Source organism: Malurus melanocephalus, unplaced genomic scaffold (assembly GCF_030028575.1).
Source record: "Malurus melanocephalus ecotype Western Australia unplaced genomic scaffold, MMel_1.1 scaffold_107, whole genome shotgun sequence".
Classification (NCBI taxonomy): Eukaryota; Metazoa; Chordata; class Aves; order Passeriformes; family Maluridae; genus Malurus; species Malurus melanocephalus.
This window is the reverse complement of record NW_026623339.1, coordinates 263,312-277,591: the sequence shown is the minus strand read 5'-3', so window position 1 is coordinate 277,591 and position 14,280 is coordinate 263,312. Positions and strand designations below refer to the sequence as shown.

The following is a 14,280-nucleotide window of genomic DNA, read 5'->3' as shown; positions in this document are numbered from 1 at the left end:
AAACAAAAAAAAAATAAAAACAAAAAACCAAACCCAACTTTCCAGGTTGAATCTCAGTAGAATTAACTTTTAAGGAGAGTTGAGAATTGCTTAATACAGTGACTGCTTCAGTTGTGAGGGAAACAAAAAGAATACCTCCTGCAAGCACATAGATGCTATTTTGCTTTGCTTGTTTTCACTGCACCACTCGGGGAATGAATGAAAATATTCAAAGTTAGCTGTCCCCTTATTCAAATAGAGAGAGAATTGCTGTCATCAAACAGCAARCTCATCTTGGATTGTGTATTTGCAATGTCTAACAATAGGCCAGTTTTCAGTGTGATTGGATGTTTTGATGTCTAGCTAMAGCCTTCTTGTCTGGACTGCAGAATAGAGAAAATTACCTTTCTTAAGGCTTCATCTAACTAAAAATGCATGATTTAAGGAGACTTATGGCTGCCCAGGCTGAATAGCTCCCAGCTTATGTTGGAGCCCACAGTTTTTCATTCTTAACAACCCAAAAGCTGTAAAAAAGATAATCAAGATGTTTCTGATCCACAATCCCGCAGAGCAATTAAGCTTCCAAGAAGAATTATTTAAGCTTTCAGTCATCTTTCTGKCTGTCTTTCAAATTTTAGTGAAATTTGACATTAATTAGTGGTCATTAGCAAGGTGGAGAAGGAGTTAGTGCCATCATTCTTACAGTAATCTTGTTTCAAACAGATGTTTATATGGACTAACAGGTGTTAAATCTTCAGGAACTTGTAAGGTGGTTTTTTTTTTTCTTTTGGAATAAATTGTAGTATGTTTTCTAGTCTGCCTAGAAAACGTTAAAAAAGGTTTTCTGTTTATACTTCTTGTAGGTGTTTGAAAGAGAATACAAAGCACAAGGCATCTCCTACACAAAATATTAATTTTTGCATGGAATACTATTCACTGGAGTAATCAGAGAAGGCTTAGAAATATTCAGGCTAATATTTTTAATGGTTTCTTGAAGTTAAGCTCCTTAATCCAAATTTGGCTTTCTAGTGAGCTGGACTGTTTTTTTCAAGTAGCGTGGAGCTTTCAATTCTCATCAATTTGCATTTGTCATATGTCTTGTGCAGTCTTATCACCATCATTGTGTACAGATCCACTCAGGCCACTAGGATTAGGTGTATGTCAGCACAAACCCCAGGAGAAGTTTCCAGAGCCTAAGCCCTCAAGTTTTTTTTGGTTTTTTTTTTTAATTTTGCTTGCTGGAAATATCAAAGAAAAGAAAGCAAAAAGCCCAAATTCCCATATGGTGCTGTGAGAAGCGACCCATCAGTGATAAATATGAAGAGTGAGAATGTGTGCTCCTCAATGTCCTGATTCACTGTTCTTTATTCTCTCGTGTCTCAGCTRCGGAAGGCAGTGATGGATCACATTTCAGATTCATTCCTGGAGACCAACGTCCCGCTGCTGGTTCTCATCGAGGCCGCCAAAAGCGGCAACGAGAAGGAGGTGAAGGAATACGCTCAGGTCTTCCGTGAACACGCCAACAAGTTAGTGGAGGTAAGTGACYTTATTGGCACAGCCAGATTTCCATCTGGCACCTCTAGGAGAGGTAAGAAAAGTTCAACACTGGGTGAAATGTTAGAGGTGTTGTTTCAGGAGTTTCGGTCAACTTCATTGGGGTGATGGCACAGGAAATGTTTGGATGACTGGCAGAGCAAAGTGCTGTGTTTTAGTAGTTCTTTAAAGCCACTGAGCATGTTATAAATGCTGCTTCCAATATTTTGTCAAAAGGCATGAGCAACAAGAAGTAAATTTCAGTTAACTTTGCTAGCATAACAATTGAACTTAATGTCTGTTAAGTAAAAAGCCAAAWAGGTGCTTCACAATCTGGTCCTGGGCAAAGACTGTTCTGGACTTAATTATTTGTCAGTCTGAGCTAAAATAGGGAAAAGACATATGGAGAAGGCACAGTCTTAAGAACATATATGGAATTGAAAGGTCTSTATTTMATATATAAATATRTMTATATTTATKGTGYTTTCTCTTTCTGAAGAGACACACTGTGTAAAGTCAACAATGACAATTACAAGTCTTCAGGGATGATATTGAAATAGCTTTATTCTACCATGAGGAGTATCAAATATAATGATTGAAACCTTGGATAGTCAGGGAATGGACATCTAATACGTGATGATTATGTTAATCTCCTTTTGCCCTCCAACAGTTCCAGAACTATGAATAATGCTTGTGTTTTTAAAGACAAATATAACTCAGTGATCTGCTTGATTACATTGTGTGGGATTTTTCTGTACTAACAATATTTTGAAAGCTTTGTAGCCCCTTTGCAACATACTTTGTACTTCCACCATGTGCTGTTTAGCAAAGGGAAATGCTGTTAGGGAACTGCTGCTCTGACAAGTATTGAACTATACCTTTGAACATCTTCTGTTTAAACAGAATTCATTTTAATTCTGGAAATAGCTGGTGGGTACATAAAGAGAGGAAAATACCCCAAACAAATGGAAAACTCCTCCACAATGTTCATAGTGGCAGTAGTGTTGTGAGCTTATATGCAATGAACACAWGTGGGGTTAGTGGTACARCAGGCACATCCTCCACAGATTTGCAACAAAGTGTTGCAGTGACATGTCTGATAGGATTATTTAAAGTTAAAAATAGGTAAGTAGATAGTTTTAAAAGTATCATAAGAACTAATGGCATAAAAGGAGGAAAAATACCTTTTAGGGGTGTGGTTTGAGAAAAAAGAAGCCAAATTTCACCTGCCAGAAAAACCCACAACTTTAACATGAAGAAGAAAGCACTGTAATGATGTTAAACTGTCAGAGGGAAGGTTTAGGTTAGATCTTAGGAGGAAATTCTTTACTGTGAGTATGGTGAGACCCTGACACCCCCAGAGAAGCTGTCCCATCCCTGGAAGTGTCTGAGGTGAGGTTGGATGGGACTTGGAGCACCCTGGGACAGTGGAAGTGTCCCTGCCCGTGGAATGGGGTGGGACTGGATGGTCTTTAAAGTCTATTCTAACCCAGGCCAATCTGTGATTCCGTGATTCTATGAAACCAAAATGAGCAGTTTTAKTTATTTAGCTTTGGTTTCATAAGCCTAACATTACATTAGATTTGTATTTTAGACCAGACYGGAGGTTGGGTAAGGATTTTTTGACATGTGAATCGTCTTTATGTACCGCACCAAAAAGCACCGATGGTACAAGATATTGGGCCTAATACCTAATATTTTTATTCCATTTAGATTGTTTCAGACTGTTAGAAGCAGATTCTTAATTGATTGTGGTGTTTCTCTGACAGCCATACTGGTTTGTGGGTGCATTCTTACATTTTTCAAGGCGGGTTCCTTTAGATGGATCTTGCCCTTTTAGTTGTAAGAACTATTTCTGTTTCAGGTAAAAGCATCTTGRAGAAATGAATTTCTAGTGCAAGTGAAATTTTTAACCCCGAATTTCAAGTTCATCAGCCTGCAGAARCAAATAAGCATTTGGAATATATTTATGTCCCTTCCACACTAGATTTTTGCGCTTCAAATAGTTTCATCATTTTTACTTATCGATGCACAATGGAATCTTAGCAGATGGACTTGTGCGGTTTTGTGGGTCAAGTATCTTGCAAATAGTAAAGTGTGGTTTAAAGATGAGACATAATCAAGTGACTATGAAATGCAAGATGCTTTGCTGGGCACGGGGCCAGAATTGCTTGCTAAGATATGCAAACACAGCGCCRCTGAAGCGCGTGGAGCTGCGCTTGCTCATCTTGGAGGAATTTACACTGCAAATTTGRTACTGTGAAAAGTCTGTAGTATTAATCATTCATTTGGAATTCAGAATCTGAATTTCTTGGGTGTCTTACCAAGCTCAGTAGACAGCCTGTCAAAAGGTCAGGGAAAAATAATACATTTTAATATTTCTTTACACAAAACCTACATTTTACCATCCCGAGGGGAAAAAAATTCTCCTCTTGATATTTGTTGAATACAAATGGCASAATTTTCTTTGCATAGCCAGTAAGTTTTTAAAAACATATTTTGTAAGCATGAGGTTTAAGTAGGTTAAACTTTCTTCTATTGTCCATATAGCAGGATACAAAAATATTCTCTCAAAAGCTGTTTTCATTGTATAATACTTTCTCTTCCCCACCCCTTATCATAACATTAATAACAAAAAGATGGATTGTCATTTTTCTAGACATTCAGTGACAGTGAGGTGTCACTTAACTACAATGTAAATCATGCAAAATAAATCAAATTGTCATACAGATTCTATAAGTAAAACATAACAACATAATAAAACATAACAATATAATAAAACAGAATTTAGATGGTGGCACTCCAAGCTTGGGTGGGTGACTCTTTTACTTGGAATCGTTTTTTAGCTGTCATCTCTCAATTTTTTTTCTGCCTTCTGAAACTGAGGTTAGAGAAGTGATGGTGCCTTTGCAGTTCGTGATCTTTACCTCATGAATCCCTTTTAAGGTTTTTTAAAAAATTATTTCTAATGACTGAAAATAAATGCCTGAGTTGTAATGTCAACTTCAGATGTGACCTTGGGAAGTCATTTAACTTCTCCATCCAAGCACCTTCATTAGTAGCATAAGGTTAATGACAGATAATTCGAATACCTACCACACAAAGGCACTTGACTGAGAAATCAGCTCAGATTTATTCAATGCATCTATCAAAGCACTATAAGGAAGCTAATTAATTAATTATCATTATTCTGTTTAGTACAGCTYCCCTGGTTTAACTGTTGGTCCTTTGGATTGCTGCTTGAAAAGTTAAATTATTAAATCAATCAAGTTTTCCTGGTAAATGAAATTCAGCATCCAGTAAACTTTTGAGAGCTGTGGTAGCAGACTGTTCAATTGAAATTCACATTGTARTGGATTGGATCAGACTTTTCATTTTCAAAAGGATGAACATAAGTCCAAGAGCTCTACTAGTTATTTCAGTTTGGGGAGTTTTAATTTTTTTATGGAAAGACTTCACCGTTTTAGTGGTCAGTGAATGTTTACAAGAGTTAAATTCAGTTTCATTATTCTTATGTCCAACAAAATATGAATGAAGGATTCCTTTTCTTTTGAGCATGAACTGATGAACCACCAAATTTAAAGCACCTAAGAATCAACTTTTGAAAAGATGAAGCCTTAAACCAATTTTGCATGAATTGATTTTTATGAAGAATTTTGTGGAGCCCACATGCATCTATTGGTTTCATCTCATATAAATTTAAAAGTTTTATAGAGCCATGACAAATCAGAGTTGCTGTGTAAGAACACTTGGCCAGTGGAAGAACTGTGTTAAGMAATGGCTTATGATCATTTAAAGTTGATTTAGTGCAAGCAAATCGATAATATCAAAAATATAATAAGGTTGGATGGTAATTTGTAGCAGATGAAATCTAACAGCACCATTCTGGTTTTGGTTTATAGTTTCTTTGTCCATTAAGTTTGCAGGAGCCTTTATTAACTTTCTCCTTGTAATTGCCACTTTGAAGAGGATAATGGGGTTACTTTTGGGAGGTTAGAAATTTGGGGGTTTTAATACTACAAAAAAGAAAAAGGAGAAAAATAAGTGTTTAAACTTCTTTATAAAGCACAATTCAGTCTACCTTTCATTTTCTAAGAACTGTATTATTTGTAGCTCCCTAATTCAGACTGATTGTAAATTTTCCCATTGTAAATGTGGAAACAGGTTTGCACAGGAGGGGAGAAAAAAACCACTGTCAGTATGCACAGCACAAAAAACAAGCAACTGGAGCTGCTCAGTGGCCCCTTCTTACYTGACCTGGTAATGAGAGGAAAGGGGAAAAATTGTGAAAGAGGATTTTACACTGGTGGTTGACAGTGAATTTAATCTCAGTTTACATCAGCATTAACAGAACTGAAGCCCAGCCCAGTGTTTTTCTTTCCAGAAATGCCTTTCAGAAAAGCACACAGRGCTTTTGGTTTATAAGGAGTGGGAAACCAGAGTTAGGGAGTGAAGATTATCTGTGTCAGTCTGCAGTGCTCTGGAGGTTGATGGAGAGCTGAGAGTTCAGAGTGGCACTTCCAGAGACACCAAGGAATAGATGACAGAGTTGTATTTGTGCTTTTGTAAATATTGTATAAATTCATGAACTGGAAGGTTTTAATTTACGACAGGCAAAACCCAGAGGAGCAAGATTCAGAAAAAAAAAAAAAAAAGGCTCATTTATTTCTGCAACTTTAGTTCAAGGAACAAAGACTGTTCTTGCTGATATTTTCACACATATTTGAAATGTTCTATTTCTTTTTAAGTGCACACCACTGCTCCATCAGAGTACACACTTGGCTGTTTGTTTCTGATAATGGAGAAAAAGTGTCAATATTCTGTCATAGCTTCTGCATCCAGCTTGCGTCCTGAAAAATGTCTACATCCCTGGGTTTCCTCATACAGAACAATCAGCTTTTACTCCCAATTTTTTTTTTTTTTTTGTTTTAGCTGCCATTAAGCTAGATAAGAAATACTGTTTAGGAAGTGGTAATCCTTGCATCTAATCAAGGAGTGTTAGGAAGGTCACAGATTAGTTTAATTCAAGCTCTTCAAGTTGAGAGATTTTATTTGAAATTAAAGCTGCGAGCTGCCTTTGTGTCCTGGTGTTTCAGTTTTCATTTCCATCCCAGGCCTTTCTTCCTTGTGTGGCCAACAGATGTTCTGAATTCCTAGTAAACACCAGGAGTGTACTGACATAGCTGAAGCCACAAGTCCAATTATTTGCAATGAGACAATGAAAAATTTGAATTCTTTTAGAGAAGTTCTCGAGTCCCTCCTGTAGCCAGATCTGTCTCTCCACCTTGGAAGGGTAAATGCCTTTGAGGCAAAATGAACTCCAATTCTTTCAGGACAGAACTTTCTGGTAAAGCAGAGTCATGGGTGAGCTCTTTTTCCTGCCTTCTTTACTTACTTTAACCACTGGGTATTGGTTGTCCACTGGGATCTGTGCCAATTTCACCTTCTGGTGTCTGGATTAACGCTGAAATGAAATCAAAGTGCCTTACAGAAAAGGTGAGACACAGAAATAGCTGCTGCTTTGTGACTTTTCGAGCCTCTCGTGTGCCTGTCCCTGAAGAAGGTTATTAAAGGAGGTGAATACTCTGTGTCTGCATTGTCAAGACAGTTTTTGTCCAAAATCCAGCGCTGCCTTCGGGCAGAAAGGGTCCATCCCCGAGGCTCAGAGGCTGCTGTGGGGGAAGAATTGCAGAACCTGTTTGTGTCTGTAACCTGCATTATTAACACAGAAAYAGGGGCAAATTAAACAGATGAAATGGGAGCTTGGCTACAGCAGATGCTGATCCCTCAACATCAGTCTATAGTGAAATCAAGGAATGCAGGATGGTTGGAAGAGGAGGAGCTTCTTATCTCATGGCTACTTTGCCAATAGGGCTCTGTTTCCAAAATTTCTTACCACATGAGTAAACAAGCACAGCAGAATCCGTGAGACCATTAGCATTATCTTGAGTAATCATTTTCTGTTCATTTGTCCCTTTTTTTCTTAGATTGCTGCACTTCCACATTTCATAGCATCACCAAAAAGGTTGAAGGATAATTTTATTTGTTCACACAAATATTTCTGTAATGTAAATRATAAGCAAGTGCTATGTAAAGTTAGCAACCAGTGGGCAATGATGTTTTTCTTCCTTCTCAGGAGAGTTCAAGATTAAAAAACGAATATGAAAAAATACAAACTGGTGAATTGGTGCAGAATCCCCCATGTSAGCTTGAAAGCATTTCTGGCTTTGGGACTGTAAGCATAAAGCCAGTGCTGTGCTGCTTCTGTTATCTGATTTCCTAGAGGTCATCATTCATTAGCAAATGACTGTCATGTGGTTTTACACATTGGAAAAAAATGCTGGAGGATTTCCTACCAACGAAAGTATAATTTGGCCACTTCTTCACATTTTATGTTATGTAATTCTTTCACATTTTTATGTGTACTTTATTATTTATTTTCATGAGAAACACCTGGTTATCTCTTTGCAGCACAATTTATTTGTAACAATTTCCCAGTATTTGAACTGACTTCTTTTTAGGAAATTAACTTCTAACCATGCTTCTTTAAGGCCTCTATAAAARAGATCAAATCAAATTACTCCCTTTTTAATCACCAAGTAATATTTTAAATATAYTTTTCTAGTGAATAACACCCTCTGAGCAGGGGACTCACTTCTTCAGTCTGCTCATACTTTGTGCTGTGTGATTCATATTTTCCCAAAATAACATGACTCCTACAAACTCTAGTATCCATTTATACCTACTATCCCATACAATCCAATCACAGCCCGTTCTTTGTGATTTATAACTTGCTAATAACACAATCAAGAGCTCTTGGTACTTTTGTTAATTAACTGATTGCAGAAATGAATGATTTAGCTCCTCCAGACTGGTTGTTTGAATTTGTAACCTTGCTACACTAAGATGCAATAGAACATCTGGCATATGTTGGATGTTCAAAGGGAATATTTTCTATACAGCCCCACCTAATCACTCTCATTCTTTATTTTGTGCTCTCATCTCCTATTTGATACAGTGTTTTATTTGTGCCATAACCAGAATTTTTTTTTTTTTTTTTTCACTTGTGCTTCTTTAAAAGAGGTGTTTCAGCCTATAATATAAAATCTGTGCATCAGATTAATTTTTGCTACTTGAGACAGGTTAACATTTTATTACTCTATATAAAGTTTAGCATATTGGCCTTTGTTTTGTGATGCATTAGCAGGGTTATATTTCAATCAGTAAATATTAAGGACTGTGCTTTTACACGAGCATTCTAGGTTTCAGTGGAAGGGTTTTATTAAATACTTGTCCTAGAGCACAAAAGTGAAGAGAAAAAAATGGGAATGGTGGGGAATTGAAGGATGAAATAGGGGATCTGTGCTGGGATTTCAAACTCACAACAAAGTAAGAAATTAAACAAAAAGGCCATATTACTACARAGAAAGGGTATTTGTCATTCATGATTGAGCCATTTCAGGCAGAAATAGATTGGCTAAAACTAAGTAGCCAATCTAGTTCACTAATAGCAGTAACTACTTCTGAGGAAACTGAAAAAAAAAAAAGGATTTACTAGGAAATAGTGAGTCAGAAATAAGGGAGAGCATTCAGACATGTTCAAAAAATGAGCAGAAGATGTCCAGAGAAAATGCATGTTAAAGATTTGAGCAGACAATGACATGGTTAATTATGGAGTTTTGAACTGATGCAAAAGGAGAAATTGTAATTTTTTGTCTAGAAATCTCATGATCTTGAACAAAAGTTATGGCAACTTAGATTTAAAGATACTGCAAGCAAAATATATGTGGCAAGTATTTGAATACAGACCACTGAATAATAAAATTTATTTATTCCTTTATTAATCCAGAACAAAGTATGCCTCAAAATCCCATATCAAGGTACATGAGAGTTGCAATGGAATGTCTCTGTTGCCTCATCTGATGCAATGTGTGGATCATAGTGGATTTTACAGTTTGGTTTTTTTTCCATCTCTCTCATTAGCTGGATGCTAACAACCATAGTGGTTATGGTAAACACATCATAGGTATATCCATCATTGCTTCTTCTACCTTTTATGTGTTTTCCTGGAAGTCCAGATGTTTTCAGGAATAAAATGCACCTTTTGCCATTTTGAATTATTTCAGGAACTGCTCTTGTTGTGTTTTGACACYAATAGTCTCAGCCTTGAATGGGCTGTGCAGCTTTAAAATATTTTTCTGTCAAAGCAGATCCTCAGGATAACCAGTAGAGTCAGATCAAGCATGTCTTTGTTTCCCCCAGGATAGTTGTTTTTTTGGACAAAATATTCATCTTTTGCTGGAAGCTTTTGCTGCAGAACTGGTCAAGAGAAATGGTAGGAGAAATCAGGGTGAGGATATGAATGGACACAGAGCTGTGAGAAATAGGAATCTGGGAGAGCTGCTGGGGCAAAAGAAGGTTTCAGGGTCAATTTTAAGTGAATTTATTCATATGTGCTTATAATGCAGCTGCTGAATGTCAAGCACATATGGGACTAGGTTCTTCTTTCTTGCTTTTTTTGTTTTAATTTTTATTTTATTTATTTGTTTATTGTCAACCCAAGGATTCAAGAAGAAAATTCTTTGTTTCGTGTAGATATGGATCCAGAAAGAAAATATTCTCAGTCAAAATTTTCCTAGGTAGAAAGTTGGGCCCAGTTATGAAGGGGAAGACACACTGGAATGCCTCATGAGATAAAAAAGCAGCAAGCTCATTCAGAAAATATTTAGATATTGCTGAGTAAAATGCTGTGAGCCTAATAAAAACTTTTCCCAGTGTTTGAAAATTTATTTTTTACCTTAATTAAATTCCCAAAGATAAAACYAACCACCTCACTATTCTGTTAGAATAACATTATAATGAATGTGTGGATCACGCTTCACTGGAAARTCTTTTATGAAATATTGATGATAATAAAGGAGGACTGACTCCATGGCTTAGCATGAAAAAGCATTGGTTTCATTTCTTTATTTCCATGCTTGGCTTTCTAAAAATCAAATAAAACAATTAAGTGGATTTTCTTCAAAGTTTCAGAAAGTTTTTCCTGTGGCCTCAGAGCAGGCAGGAGGAACTTCAGCCCGAGGACAACTTCTTAARGAACTTTTAAGTAGCTGAGAAAATGAATTTAGCATGAAAGTGTMATCTCAACAGTAAGTTTAGTTTCACAGTACACAGGTTCTGAAACTCCTGTTTTGATGATCCTGAAGTGCTTCCAAGACTTCAAAAGTTGAGGAAAAGCAGTTCTGTGAGCTTTAATCTCTTTACGACATGTTATGCTTGAAAAAGCACAGATAGAGAAGGAAGAAAAGTTAAGATTTTATCAATGCCTGCACTTTTGGAGTTAAAAAGGTTTGTAGGATCCAGACCTTGCTTCTGAAAGAGGAGAACTCAGAGGCTGCTGCCATCCCCTTAATGATGGGGTCATTATATCTGGGTGAGAGGGTCAAGGCACTGCTTTGTCATGAGAACCTTTCATCACAGAGCAGAAGTGGTGGTGATTCTCTCCCCTTGCASTCTGTAATTTCATACTCCTACCCTGTGAGGCTCCAATCAAAGGACTCAGGTTTTTCCTTCACTTGTAATGGAATAAGGACAATTTTTGACCGTAGCTATGCAGAGCATGCAGCACATCAGCTGTTACCTTTCCAAGACACAATTCATGCTGTTCATGGCTTAAAGGGATTTTAAAATATCACCATGCCCAAGGAAACAGCAAAGAGCAGCCATAAGGTCTGAAACTGCTGTTTGTGACGTGGCTGAAAGTGCCATGGATGCGTTTTTGTTGCAGAAATTTTTTCTTGCTGTAATGTCAGAAGGAACATGAAGGCACTCAGTAATATTAACAATAAAACAAGGATTTTTTTTTTTTTTTTTTTTTTTTTTTAATAGGAGAGGGGGGAAAAAAGAGAAATAAACAGCAATGATACCTTATTTGACTCAGTCCTCCCTGGGATAATTATTCTTGCTGAGATGCCAACACAGATGTAGAGTTTATGCAGGAGAGGAAAATCACTGGGGCTTTGTTGTACCCCCCTCAGGAAACAACAATATCAAAGGACATCCCTTTGAACAAATGAGTGTTTGGTGATTTTGTTGGTTTACATTATAAAAAATGAGGTGTAGATAGAAACAGCTGCTGCTGACCACTGTTCTTACAATATTGTGTAATATCAAATCTCTAATCATGCATAGTACTGCAAATAATCACTGAATTATCTTGACACTCACCAGTTTAAAGAAAATAAAACTCTTAAATGAAGCTGTAACAGTTCACATTCCCAGTCTGTGCAAGACAAAGCAAGAGCAAGTGAAATTTTGTGCCACAAATATCTCAGTATTCCTGTAGTCTTTGCCCRTTTCATTGGATATTGGTAAATAAATAAATAGGATGAACAGGTCACTGCCAGCCTGACACAAAAGGTTCTACATCAGTGTAAGTATTAATTACACTAATTTGTGACAAATGATTTTCAAAAGCCTAGCAGATAAAAGTGTTAAAATCATAAATCATTAATTTAATCTGATTATTTCCAGTCAGTCCTTTATTTACTGTCTGCTCAATTAAAAATTTAGGTTAATGAATCTTTCAAATGTACTATAATATTCTAGTATTCATTATTTCCCCTTCCACCCCAGGTAAAAATCTCTTTTTTTTCTCCTCTCCATCCCTTTTTACATTAGAAAGCCACATCTGAGTCACACCATATATTTTCATTTCTGAAAGTCGCTGATAGCAGTTTTCCCATCTGAAATGATGAACAGAGAATGAGATGGCAAAAAGCCAGGCAGCAGTAGGAGCTCTGGAGAGCAAATGTGCAAGTTCAGTTTTACCTTAAGCCTCACCTCACAGCTTTCTGTCTTTGCCTTTTGCTGCACAAGTTACCTTCTTTCTCATCCACATCATGGTCGTAAATCATCTTTCACTTCAGTTTTATTTCTAATAAAACTCAGAATTCTGCTGAGAAACTTGCATTTCTGTCCCCRTTTTTGAATTTGCTGATTTGCAAATGAATGAGGTGTTACCCAAACATACCCAAAATTGGTAGCAATCATGGGAATGATTCATCATTTTTATGCATCACAGTAACAAATACAAAAAGTAATCTTCCCTGATTTTTGCTGAGTCCAATCTCATTCCTTGCTGTTACCTGTCTTCATAAAGTCTCTTCTCTTGTRGAGAAGAATTATTTCCAACATCTTCAAAGCAGGAGAATAGCAATTTTTTATTCCTTCCCGTTTTGTAATGTTTGACACAAAAGAATTTGTCATTTTGCACGCTGTAGGTGAACATATAGAATCAGATGTTTCGTGGGGGTAAAATGATAAATTTTCCTCCATCTTCAGAGGCACAAGGTCAGTCTCCATCAGTCAGGTGTAAATCCAAGGCTTCTGACTTGACTTAACTTAAAACTAGAACAGCTCAGGTTCTCTTAGGATTCAGGAGCTGCTTCTTGCTTCAAACCCTTTTGGGTGCTCAGGAGCACCAAAAGTCTATCTTGCATCAGTTTTGGGCTTTGGGGGTATTTTGTTTTTTTTTTTTTTTTTTTTTTTTTTTTTTTTTTTTTTTTTTTTTTTTTTTTTTTTTTTTAACTCAAAATGCTTTTAACATTCAATCATTAATATGAACTCCACTTTGTAGACAACATCCTCTTAGTGACCCTGTGGCAGATGGAGAGAAAGGATCTGATCATTGTGATTTCTRTCAGTGGTTCCTCAGTGAGACTTTCACGCTCCCTGTTCCAGTTTCTGGGTTTTAACCGTAATATCTTTTGACTTTTGGTTGACTCGTTATTTGCATATTTCTTAAAATAGTATACTAGAAACAAGTGAGCAAAAAACTTGGAGCATTTAGAAACCATTAGATGCAGCCTACTCTTTACTATATATAAGCCAGCAAAAGTAAACATAGTATACTTCCAGGGTTCATTTTAAATCACTGGAACCTTGCTAACACACAAGACAAAAGTGATTTTACCCAGCTTTTGCCTCTGACTAATGGTTTAACCTTTTAGATGGCTGTTTTCTGCACCCTCTGAGAGATGGACTTTTAGAAGGTGTTTATTGCCACCCAAATTAGGGGAATCAGGTGAAATATGTGGGATGCATTGGCTGAAGATCCCTTTCTCTCATGTGCATCTTTGTAGGGGTTTGCCATCTTCGTCGCTCTCCTTTGGATTTTTTCTGATTGTTTTATATAAGACAGATAGAAAGCTTTTAGAAAGCACCCAGTGGAGAGGAATGAARGTGGGGATTGATCTGAAAGAGAAACACAGGAGGAGCAGCTGAGATCCCTTCATCTGTTCTGTCTGGAGAGCAGGAGACCGAGGTCAGAACTCATCATGGTCTGCAGCTCCTCCTGAGGGGCAGCTCCCATCCCTGCTCTCTATGGTACAAACAGAACCCGAGGGAAAGGCTGGAGCTGTGTCAGGGGAGGTTTAGGTTGGATCTCAGGACAAGATTCTTCCCCCAGAGGGTGATGGAACAGTGCCCAGGCTCCCCAGGGAATGGGCACAGCCCCAAGGCTGCCACGGTTCAAGAAGCTTTTGGACAACGCTCTCAGGGATGCACAGGGTGGGATTGTTGGGATGTCCTGTGCAGGGCCAGGAGTTGTATTTGATGATCCTTGGGGTCCCTTCCAGCTCTGGATGTGATTCTGAGGATCACAGACATTTAGGAGGCAAAAGATGCCTTTTTAGACAGGTCCTGATGATCTGCATGTGGTGACCCTCTGTAATGAAAACAGTCAGGTCTGTGGTGCAAAGTTTTCCC

General features: G+C 37.3%; 1 protein-coding gene across 2 annotated transcripts in view; it reads left to right on the top strand.

Annotated features, from left to right (window-relative positions):
• Positions 1–14,280, top strand: part of CTNNA2 (catenin alpha 2) — a 447,877-nt gene that overhangs the window by 353,190 nt on the left and 80,407 nt on the right. For both annotated transcript variants that reach the window (XM_057369301.1, XM_057369302.1), the window contains exon 9: positions 1,363–1,515. In XM_057369301.1, coding sequence (XP_057225284.1) covers positions 1,363–1,515 — 153 coding nt within the window. The remainder of the gene's footprint in view (positions 1–1,362; positions 1,516–14,280) is intronic.